This window comes from Oncorhynchus keta, chromosome 10, assembly GCF_023373465.1.
Source record: "Oncorhynchus keta strain PuntledgeMale-10-30-2019 chromosome 10, Oket_V2, whole genome shotgun sequence".
NCBI lineage: Eukaryota > Metazoa > Chordata > Actinopteri > Salmoniformes > Salmonidae > Oncorhynchus > Oncorhynchus keta.
The window spans coordinates 36044416-36056664 of record NC_068430.1 but is presented as its reverse complement, the minus strand read 5'-3'; the positions used below and the strand labels follow the sequence as shown (position 1 = coordinate 36056664).

Here is a 12249-nt window from a genome sequence, read left to right as displayed (position 1 = left end):
TTACCTGCAGCTACCGGTTGAAGAGCGTTCCAAACAGTACCTGACAATAAACACACACAAAGGTCTATACAGGTATAACCGCCTGGTGTTTGGCATTGCATCAGCCCCAGCCATTTGGCAACGAACTATTGACCAGATTTGGCAAGGAATCCCAGGAACCCAGTGTATCCTGGATGACATGATCATAACAGGACGCACTGACAAAGAGCACCTGGCTAACCTGGAAGAGGTCCTGAAAAGACTGAAAGACTATGGTCTACAGACAAACTTAAAGAAGTGTGAGGTCTTCTGTGGACATGAGATTGACTGTAATGGATTGCACAAAACACAGGACAAAATCGAGGCAGTGGTACAGGCACCACGACCACAAAATATCACAGAAGTGAGATCTTTCACGGGACTGATCAATTACTACAGAAGATTCCTCCCAAACCTTTCAGCAGTACTCCAGCCTCTAAATCAGCTCCTGGAAAAGAATAGGACATGGCGGTGGACAGAGCAGTGTGAAAATGCATTTCTGGAGGCAAAACGGCTCATAACATCTGAACAGGTCCTGATGCATTCGACCCTGAAATGCCAGTGAAGTTGGCTTGTGATGCGTCCCCTTATGGATTAGGGGCAGTCCTTTCACACACATTGAAAGCTGGGTCAGAGAGGCCAGTTGCATTTGCGTCACGAACATTGAATGATGCAGAGAAAACTACTCACAAATCGACAAAGAAGCACTGGCACTAGTGTAGGGCGTCAATAAATTCCACGCATACCTATAAGGCAAGCGTTTCACACTGGTTACAGATCACCAGCCGTTGCTTTCCATTTTCAGTCCAAAGAAAGGCATTCCGGCAATGACAGCAGCCAGGTTACAGCGATACGCCCTGTTCCTTGCCAGTCATATGTATGACATTGAGTTTAAGCCGTCATCCCTCCACACAAATGCAGATGGATTATCCAGACTGCCATGTACAAGAGAAAGGCAAAGGAGGGTGGATGCAGTGGACATGTTCCATACCGCTCAGCTCGAGGCACTACCGGTCACAAGCACAGTTATCAAACATGAGACAAGGAAAGATGTGACCTTGTCAAAAGTGTACACATACACCATGTCAGGATGGCCAGCTACTGGCAGAAAGCAGCTGACTCCGTATTTCCAGTGGAGAAACGAAATTACAACGTACCAAGGATGTTTGATGTGGGGAATGAGAGTCATGATACCCCAGAAATGCCAACATCTAGTCTTGCAGCAACTACATGAAGGTCATGTTGGAATTGTCAAAATGAAGCTGCTCGCAAGGAGCCACTTCTGGTGGCCAGGTCTGGACCAACAGATAGAAAATATGGCAAAGAACTGTAGTGGATGTTTGGAAACCCTTCACATGCCTGCTCCTGTCCCAGTCCACCCATGGGAATGGCCCGCAGAGCCATGGCAGAGAATTCATGTGGACTACGCTGGTCCCTTTGAAAAGCACATGTTTCTGGTTATAGTTGATGCCCATTCCAAATGGCCAGAGGTGTTTTGCACTGACTCCTCCACCTCAGCTCAGACGATAGAGTGTCTCAGAACAACGTTTGCACGCTCGGTTTGCCACTGCAGCTGGTAAGTGACAACGCGCAAGCTTTTGTAAGTGACGAGTTTACAAGATTCATGTCAGTAAATGGAATCAAACACTCAACTTCAGCTCCGTACCACCCTGCCACCAATGGGCTGGCAGAACGCTTTGTGCAAACCCTAAAGCAAGGACTCCGTGCAGCAAAACGAGACGAAGGGACTTTGCAAACAAAACTGGCCAAGTTCCTGGCCTCCTACCGAAACACCCCACATGCCACAACAAATGAAAGCCCAGCCGCACTGATGTTCGGGAGGCCTCTCCGCACACAGCTGAACATCATGAAGCCAAACAGGCGTAATGAAGTGCTGAACAAACAAGCCAAGATGCTCTCCGGTGGCCGGGAGCGCCATCTCCAAACAGGACAGGAAGTGATGGTGCGAGACTACAGAAGAGGAGGGAAATGGACAAGAGGGACCGTACACACACAAACGGGACCCAGAACTTACCAGGTTCAAGTGAGCCCAGACATAATGTGGCGGCGTCACATTAACCAAATGCATTCCACGGAAAACAGCACAACAATCGAGAGAGAACAGGCACAGAGAGCTCCCGAGAGTGACACACAAGGAACTGTAGAGGACGGTGGGGCAGTAGAGAGACCCCAGGCTGAAAGAAGGGAACGTGTTGATGAAGGTGCTGCTATAGCAGACGCTATAATGGAACAAGCACACACTGAGGATGTTCAGGAGCCTCCAGACAATCTGAGGCGGTACCCAGAACGAAGGCACCGTCCACCAGACAGACTAGACTTATAAACAAACAAACAAACAAACAACAACTAACTGTTCAAGTTCAAATTAAAAGATGCAAAATAAATAAATAAAAATAAATAAATATATGCCATTTAGCAGACGCTTTTATCCAAAGCGACTTACAGTCATGTGTGCATACATTCTACGTATGGGTGGTCCTGGGAATCGAACCCACTACCCTGGCGTTACAAGCGCCATGCTCTACCAACTGTGCTACAGAAGGACCACAAAATAACTACAAGTTCTGGGAAATGTTTCAGTTGTGGTTTGGTAAAAGTAACTCTGATTGTATAAGAGAAGGAATGTTATGTTCTGTTAATTACTGATGTCCCCTTTAAGGATGAAGCGCCCTTGGTCATGCGCAGTATTGTTCTATGTTATTCTGGTACTAACCTGTTTGAGTAAATGTGAAGCTCCAGTTCAATTGCTTGTATTCAGAGTCTTTCTTATTACATAAATAAGTACTAAGTGTTAAGACACTACAGTCCACATCAGGCAACGTCAGGCAATGACTCTTGTGAATAGCAAACTAATTTTGTGAGTGTTTTTTTTAATAGGGCAGGGCAGCTCTAACCAAAATCTCCAATCGTCTCATTGATTCGACTCCAGGTTAGTTAACTCCTGACTCCAATAAGCTTTTGGAAAAGTCATTATCCCAGGGGTTCACATAAATTTAAACATTCACAGTGTAGGATGGAAAGAGTATGTATTCAATATAGACAAGAAAAATCAAAATAAGTGTGTTATTAGTTAAGCACACTGTTTGTCCATTGTTGTGACTGAATATGTCGTAGATATATACACAACTCAGAGACAGAGTACGAGAGGTCAAGAGGACTAGAACTAACAATCAATGGAAAGTGTTTTTTCTGAAATAAGATAGTTGTTATTTGACCATTGGCTAGTTTTATTGCAAGGAATTCTAAATGGTCAACCACAGGCTAGGGCTGGGTTATAAAACTGCATGCTGTCCCTTTGTTCTGTGGAGAGAACCACAGTAGAGCATCACTGAGGACAGGGGAGAATGAACATTACCTCCCCGTATGATTTGTCCTCTCTGAATAAACCTATTTTCCTCCCCCTGATTTCCTTTGGAGTTTGTGTTATTGAATAATAACATATATTGCTAACATGACTTAGATGAAGATCAGATCAAATGTATGCAGTAATTCAGGTAATTCCAAAGGGTTCACATACTTTTTCTTGCCACTGCACAATAATTAAATTCACTTCAAATCGCACTTTGTAACGCAACAAAATTTGGAAAATCCAAGGGGGTTGAATAGGCTACTTATGATACTCACTGTATACTTTAATTTCTCAAAGATATACTCATCTTTCATTTGACATGCTCCTATGAATTTCACATGATGCTTCACATGTTGCTGGGCATTCCCATGTGCTCATGGGAATGCCCAGCACTCAAGCGTCAGCGGCTGACAAAACACAATATCACTATCCTATCCAAACAGCTCATCTCTCTGCTACACCAGCAGCACAAAGCAATTCCCAAACCACAATATATGCAACAAAACCACCCAAACACCATAATTATATGCCTACACTGGGCCATGTGCATCTCAGGTACAGGGTTGTCTTGCAGGAATTTCACATCACAAACGTATCAACCTTTTGCATCTGTAGCCGTCTGCTCTTATTACCACTGGGTCACATGAATGTATCCAGACCATCCCATTGGCAACCCAGCCTGGGTATCATTAGTTGAGATCTCAGTAAACATCTCGTTCTAACAGGCAGCTGGCTGCCACATCTTTTTGACTAAACACCTGAGCTCATGGGAGGAGTGAAGGAATGAGAAACTTACAGCTGAATGGTGATCTATTTCTAGGTGGTACTTTACAGTACAGGACATGTATACTGAAAAGAGAAACAAGGATGTGACCAAGGATACTCCACAAACGATTGCTGTGTAAAGTCACTAAATCAGACACTGGCCTGGACTAGTTACTACCCTCAAGCCAGTTTCTTCTCACAGCCAATGTGTCAGGATAAATTACCCTCAAGCTCTATAAGAGTGAACAGAATTGCATTCATACTGCAGCCAGGTTTAGTGCTAGACTATATTTAGCATAATGGCATAAATTCTGTTTTTTCATCTGACTCCTGGGAGGATTTGCCCATGGTTACCATGTTTTAGTCAGTTGCATGCTAATGCCAAAGCAAACTGGAACCACAGAAGGGGGGAAATCATCAGCTGTGCAACGTGGCATTGGACAGCTGACTTTATTCATGCTCCCAAATTAGAATTCCATTCAGCTCTCTTGAGTCAGGCTTTGTTCCTTTGAAAAGAGCTGAGAAATACATCTGGAAGTGAAGACAGTTTGATTATTCTCTCACACGTCAGCATGCCGTTCATAAGGTGTCTTACCTCTGTGGAGTCATCGTAGGACACACGGATGGTATTGAGCTTTGGCCCAATACTGACAGTCTCGGTGAAGGCAGCACCACAGTCTTTATAAGGTCCCTTGTGAAGTTTGTAAGCAATGGTAACGTTTTTGATAGGAGGCGACCCTGTCTTGATATTAACCTCAGTGAACAGCCCAGAGTACACAATAGCTGCCACCACTGTTACAATCAAACACAATATAAGAAACACTATCAGAGCTAAAATAATAGAGTCAGACATTGTCACCACTAACGCTGCTGCCACTGATGCAACTCAACCCTTTCCCAGTGAAATTTTCCGCTCTGACAATGTCAAGCCCTATGAAGTGTAGAGCCTCCTTGCTTGGGAAGCACGAGTTTGCGGACAGTCTACAAACCGAAACGTCATGAATCAGTTACTCACTATATTTTAAAAATAAAATGCATATGAATTGCTTGTGATGTAAAAAAATAACTTGTTTGCGTTTGTTAGATTTTTGGTTATAAGTAAAGGTCCCGCGATTCTGGCCGAATAGCTAAACAAGTCAACGTTCATTTCCCTAAACACAACATGCTTCCCGGATAAACCATCTAGCATCGTATGAAGGGGTGTCGTTTTTCGATAAAGCGCGACATTTTGTTTAGCTTTAATCATAAAAACAATTACATTAGTGCATTATTGTGTAAATTATTTTAACACTATCAATTTCCTTGTTGTCTATTCCAGGTGATTTTCTTTTAAAATATCTCGAATAAATTGGCACGAAACTATACCACCGCATCCTCTTGTACTCCATGGTGTGGGAACGGTGTCTGTTCCCTGAACAATGAGCTGGGTACATTATTTACTACAGCTTCACACAATCAAGCTTGTCAGACTGGAAACAAGACTAACTTGTTTATTATTTGTATTGGAATGATACAGTAAATCACACTGTATCAGTTGATCCATCATCCAGGGTCCCAGTTCATAAACTAAATGTTAGCATTTTTGACAGAAAAAAAGTAGACATACTAACACCCTCTCATGTTTACAAACATTGAGGTGATTCGATTAAACTGGCCTGAGCACCCAGGTAGGCTTAGTTAGTACAGGGTGAAAAATGTATCAGATATATATTGGAACCTGCTACCCCCCGGCATGAAAAAGCAAAAAACTAAAGTAATGTATATTAAGCACGCGGAGTAATGAGTAGGATTCTTTTTCCCATCCAAAAGTGATTGCTTTTGATAAAAACGCTTTATCACATTTACATTACATTTTACATTTAAGTCATTTCCCAATGAAGATCAGTTTGACAATTCAAACATATATGCAACTTAATATTAGGAAGTTGTCCATAATGTTTTTTTACACTCAGTGTATCTTAAAAGGTAAATCAAACTTCACTCAACAGCTTTCTGCAACATCAGAATTTTATTACATTATCTCAATCTCAAACCTTAGTGTCTGAATTAGTTCAGCACTCCCTAATGCTGTTCGCAGCATTTATAACATGCATTAACATAGTGACCCTTCCTTCCCCAGTAATCCCCTAATTGTCTATTTTCTCAATGGCAGCAAGGCACTAGGAATCCCCTCTTTGTCCTCCCTGACCTATTCCTATCTGAGGGGGCAAAGGGATATGGGTTATACAAGGTTAGAGTCTGTTGACACCAAAAATGCAGGTCACAGAGATGAAAGTATTCCCCCACGTTGTCTTAATCATCTGAGTCATCTGTGATTTCATCATCGTCCCCCTCTGCCTTCCGGTTGCCTTTCTTCTTCCCATCGGAGTCGCTTTCCTGGGCCTGAAAGGAATAGTAAAAATTCTAAATCTCTGGTGATTCTGTCACAGCAGGGCATTGGACTGGAACACATCTCCCTTTGCAAGCAGGGAAGTACCTCTGTGATAAACACACAGAGCAGTGTTTTAAAGGGTTACTGTACAACAGTGTTTCCCAAATCAGGTCCTACCCCTAAGCACACGTTATTGTTGTAGCCTTGTACTAGCACACCTGATTCAACTGGTCTACGAATCAATGAGTTGAGTTTGTCTGGGGCTAAAAAAACAATAATAATTTAAATATATATATATACACACATGTTTTTTTTTTAAGTGTTGGGGGTACTCGAGGACTGGACTTGGGAAACACTGCTGTACTGAAAATCTCCCAACTAATAGCAGGGCTCAGTGCTCCTGAAAGTGCCTCACTGTTGTTTCCTAGATCTTGCCAGTAATTAATTAACCAAGAACAGAAACAGTACAACTTATCTTAACAGCCCAGTGTTCCACACACAGCTGCCCATTTCCCCCATCAGCTGCCTGTAAAACCTCAATGTTACATAAAGATGCATAGTCACTTTACTCCTACCTACATGTACAAATTACCTTGACTAACCTGTACCCCTGCACATTGACTCAGTACCTGTACCCCCTGTATATAGCCAAGTTATTGTTATTTTATTGTGTTACTTTTTACTTTATTTTATTTAGTAAATATTTCCTTAACTCCATTTCTTAAACTGCATTGTTGGTTAAGGGTTTGTAAGCAAGCATTTCATGGTAAGGTCTACCTACACCTGTTGTATTAGGTGCATGTGACAAATAAAATTTGATTTGAGGATCATCTACAAATCTACCTGTTCTTGGGATTGCAATAGACAGAAAGCTTGCAGAAAATTAAAGGTTAAAAAACAGCTTGTCTCTTTTTTTTATGTGAATTTAGAACATTGTGTTTCAATCAAAGATGTAGCAAAGATAAATGTAATTGCTAAAATAATTTAACTCAATACAGTAGCTTTAAAAGTCAATTATGGCCAGTACCTCATCCTCTGACTGCTCCTGAGGAAGCGGGGAGCCTGCCTCCTCCTCTTCATCACTCCCCTGTGAGCGCTGAGAGAGGATCTCTTCACCCTGCAACACAAAGGAACACGGCAAAATGTGAAGAATAGCATTAGATGAGCTATAAAACAGTACATTTTCTCTCTCTCTATGTGTAATTGCAGGAAATTAGCTTAAAAATGGCTAAATTCTATTAGACTCATGACAAAATGTATAGAATAACATAAAACTGTACATTTCTCTCTGCCCCAAGTCAAAATGTAGGTGCTGCCTCTACTCCACTCAGCCTATAGACAGCCACAGTCTATTCCCACCCCTTCCCCACTAATTTCAATCATAGGGTGAGGGGTGGCTACCAGCCCCCCCTGAAATATGATTGGCCACCCTTGGGACCCCCCATTCTCATTGGGTCAGAGCACTGTCCATCTAGCTCAGAGTGAAGAAGAAAAGATGGTGCGTTCGTTCTGGTTTTCCACATGGTCTGGAATAATTTGGGGGCTGCTCAAGTTTAACAAGATGAAAACGCCACTGGCACTGACCCTGGACCGCTGGCAAGCTAAAAACGAACGCACCAAAACAGTACCAAGTCGTCTGCGCTTCTGTCATTAGAAGGAAAACTTTCAGAATGACAGAGTGGATGCTGACAGAATACAGTCTGGAACCACTCGGGAGTCTTTGTCCATGGTATGTTCACATTCAATTACTATATTTAAACATAAGGTAGGCAACTATAATAAAACTCACTCTTCATATTTTGTGTCTTAATAGTACCCTTGAAATAACTTAATTAATAATCCGTTCACTGTTTTAAAGGGTAAAAAAAAAAAAATATTACAGGGGAGGACCCCCGTCTACAATTTGTCCCCCCCCCAATATCTACACCACAATTTCACCCTTCACACACACGATGAGACCCCTCTCAGTGCAGCAGCAAGTTGCCCATCCAGTACCTTGAGGTCTCTGTTCTTGAGGTTACCCAGCCAGAAGGCCTCCTGACAGTGGTTGAGGGTGAGCATGGCCTTAACTCTGTACACAAACTGCTCCAGGCTCTTCTTCAGGGCTGGCACGTGGTTGGTCAAGATGGTGTCCTGGCGGATCTGGGAAACAACACCACAGGTAGCCACACACAAATACTATTACAAAACATGCCTTTTCATGTCACACACATCCTCATAATCAAGACTTCACTTATACAGTGCCTTGCGAAATTATTCGCCCCCCTTGAACTTTGCGACCTTTTGCCACATTTCAGGCTTCAAACATAAAGACATAAAACTGTATTTTTTTGTGAAGAATCAACAACAAGTGGGACACAATCATGAAGTGGAACGACATTTATTGGATATTTCAAACTTTAACAAATCAAAAACTGAAAAATTGGGCGTGCAAAATTATTCAGCCCCTTTACTTTCAGTGCAGCAAACTCTCTCCAGAAGTTCAGTGAGGATCTCTGAATGATCCAATGTTGACCTAAATGACTAATGATGATAAATACAATCCACCTGTGTGTAATCAAGTCTCCGTATAAATGCACCTGCACTGTGATAGTCTCAGAGGTCCGTTAAATGCGCAGAGAGCATCATGAAGAACAAGGAACACACCAGGCAGGTCCGAGATACTGTTGTGAAAAAGTTTAAAGCCGGATTTGGATACAAAAAGATTTCCCAAGCTTTAAACATCCCAAGGAGCACTGTGCAAGCGATAATATTGAAATGGAAGGAGTATCAGACCACTGCAAATCTACCAAGACCTGGCCATCCCTCTAAACTTTCAGCTCATACAAGGAGAAGACTGATCAGAGATGCAGCCAAGAGGCCCATGATCACTCTGGATGAACTGCAGAGATCTACAGCTGAGGTGGGACACTCTGTCCATAGGACAACAATCAGTCGTATATTGCACAAATCTGGCCTTTATGGAAGAGTGGCAAGAAGAAAGCCATTTCTTAAAGATATCCATAAAGTGTCATTTAAAGTTTGCCACAAGACACCTGGGAGACACACCAAACATGTGGAAGAAGGTGCTCTGGTCAGATGAAACCAAAATTGAACTTTTTGGCAACAATGCAAAATGTTATGTTTGGCGTAAAAGCAACACAGCTCATCACCCTGAACACCCCATCCCCACTGTCAAACATGGTGGTGGCAGCATCATGGTTTGGGCCTGCTTTTCTTCAGCAGGGACAGGGAAGATGGTTAAAATTGATGGGAAGATGGATGGAGCCAAATACAGGACCATTCAGGAAGAAAACCTGATGGAGTCTGCAAAAGACCTGAGACTGGGACGGAGATTTGTCTTCCAACAAGACAATGATCCAAAACATAAAGCAAAATCTACAAAGGAATGGTTCAAAAATAAACATATCCAGGTGTTAGAATGGCCAAGTCAAAGTCCAGACCTGAATCCAATCGAGAATCTGTGGAAAGAACTGAAAACTGCTGTTCACAAATGCTCTCCATCCAACCTCACTGAGCTCGAGCTGTTTTGCAAGGAGGAATGGGAAAAAATTTCAGTCTCCCGATGTGCAAAACTGATAGAGACATACCCCAAGCGACTTACAGCTGTAATCGCAGCAAAAGGTGGCGCTACAAAGTATTCACTTAAGGGGGCTGAATAATCTTGCACGCCCAATTTTTCAGTTTTTGATTTGTTAAAAAAGTTTGAAATATCCAATAAATGTCTTTCCACTTCATGATTGTGTCCCACTTGTTGTTGATTCTTCACGTTTGAAGCCTGAAATGTGGCAAAAGGTCGCAAAGTTCAAGGGGGCCGAATACTTTCGCAAGGCACTGTATATATAGGGATGCAATTCTCTCTTCATATGTTGGCTAGCGTCAATCACACAGGTTTCTGTGGCGAGGACAGGAGCAGTGTTGGAGGCTGGGTTGTACCTTGGAGTATCCACACATGTGGTGGAGCTGCCTGGTGCTGAGCTGGAAGGTCTTCAGCAGGCTCTGGACATCCTCCTGAGACAGAGCGAACACACAAACATTCACACCAAATTACACTGAACCACTGAGCAACCACAGGACTGTCTATTTTAAAGTTGTAGATTTATTATGTATTAGGTCTCTGCTACCCGACCCGAGCCCGACATTATGCGTTGGGGTTAGGGCCTGTTTTCTTCATCAATAACTAGGGTAGGGACAGGGCTTGGGTATCACTAAATTGATCAAACTTTTAGAAGATGAGCCATTTACTCGTGCTCTGTGCTCTGCTGCGTAGTACAATCATACCTGACTAAGATTCTAACATGGTGTCATAAAATAACACAAGAGATTATTTCACAGAAAATAATGTTCCTTGAGTTGAGAGTGATGAAAAGTAGCTATCTCATGTCTCTTCATTGAGCAGATTCCCAAATGGAGCCGCTGCTATGGTTACTCACAGTTTCAGAGCCGCCATGAGCTGAGCACATGCAGAGTGAACAGCTGGTAGGGAGCGAGTGACAGAGGAACAGCCAATGGATTTACTGATGGAGGAAGTTATTTCTGATTTTGTGCCGGGCCTTTAATTTGGCAAAAGCAATCAGGCCTGGGTAGGGTAGGACCTGAACGACACGGGCATAGGCGTGGCTCGGGATTGAAATTCATGCCCGTGCAGGGCTCTAGTATTTATGACTATTATAAATTGAGTCAAATAATTCAACATGAGCTGCTATTGACACCATGTAATGTTTGAAATAAACCATTCTCGCTAGTATTTTTCCCTCAGTCTTTTGGCTTATACCTTGTGCTTTTTAAAACTGAAATCCAACAATGGCATCCCCAGCTTCAGGAAAGACTCCAGGAAAAGACGGCCATACTAGCAACAATAACAACATAAAAAGCCAATTAATATAATATCATTAGTTATGGAATGTGTCTGACAATATGGCAGGCAGAGAAAATGCCAATGTGCTGAGACTCACCTTCAGGCACACATTGAGCACTGGTCTGTTGTCAAACACCTGATGAGGGGAGATGAAGGGGACACAATAGATTACACACATTACATATAGCTTCTCAACACCCAAACCCAGTCAGCCAATTCACAAGCACACAGCCCTGCACACGCGTACACACACTCCCCTGCACATGTACACACTGGGCATGGAGCCAGCAGAGCATGACAGATGTCTTAATCTCCCTCCATCCAGAGTGCGTGTTGGAGAGGCATAAAACATGAGGAAACATGTTGCTCGACATGCTTGCCATTTAGGGCCGGGACAATACCAGTCCTGCGATACTCGTTAGTATCTTGGCAAGGAAACAAAACACAGAGCAGATTTAGGAAAATAACCCTAATGTTGGACACAAACATTATGTTGTCACATCCAGAGTCACATTTATTTATTGTCCAAGCTGTAGCACACAATAATTTACATACAGCAGGACCAAAGTTTGGTCTGCTTCGTGTTTTCATTTTTGTCATGGAAAAAAAAATATTCCAATACTGGTATCGTCTCGGCCCTATTGTCGTTTAGTGTGGGCATAGTCATCTAAACGCTGTTTCCAGCCATGAATTGAACAATCATAACACATATTAGACACATCACGTGTTTGAATAAGTCTTAACCCATTCATGACTAGCTCCCAGTGTAAACATACTCAGTACCTTAACCAGGTTGACCAGGATGTGGAAGTCTCTGACAGCCAGGTTCCATGTCAGCAGCTTCTCACTCATCACCTGGACACAGCA

General features: G+C 42.7%; 2 protein-coding genes across 5 annotated transcripts in view; both read right to left on the bottom strand.

Moving 5' to 3' along the window:
* tex264a (testis expressed 264, ER-phagy receptor a) overlaps positions 1-5518 on the bottom strand; it is a 167015-nt gene extending 161497 nt beyond the window's left edge. The window contains exon 1 of the mRNA XM_035777845.2: positions 4749-5518. Within this exon, the coding sequence (XP_035633738.1) occupies positions 4749-5006 (258 nt within the window). The 5' untranslated portion in view covers positions 5007-5518. The remainder of the gene's footprint in view (positions 1-4748) is intronic.
* A 109-nt stretch (positions 5519-5627) lies between these two features.
* fancd2 (FA complementation group D2) overlaps positions 5628-12249 on the bottom strand; it is a 28443-nt gene continuing 21821 nt past the window's right edge. For all 4 annotated transcript variants that reach the window (XM_035777840.2, XM_035777841.2, XM_035777843.2 and 1 more), the window contains 7 exons: positions 12166-12237; positions 11480-11518; positions 11299-11373; positions 10461-10535; positions 8520-8666; positions 7552-7641; positions 5628-6535 (listed from right to left, as the gene is read on the bottom strand). In XM_035777840.2, coding sequence (XP_035633733.1) covers positions 6446-6535; positions 7552-7641; positions 8520-8666; positions 10461-10535; positions 11299-11373; positions 11480-11518; positions 12166-12237 — 588 coding nt within the window. In that variant the 3' untranslated portion in view covers positions 5628-6445. The remainder of the gene's footprint in view (positions 6536-7551; positions 7642-8519; positions 8667-10460; positions 10536-11298; positions 11374-11479; positions 11519-12165; positions 12238-12249) is intronic.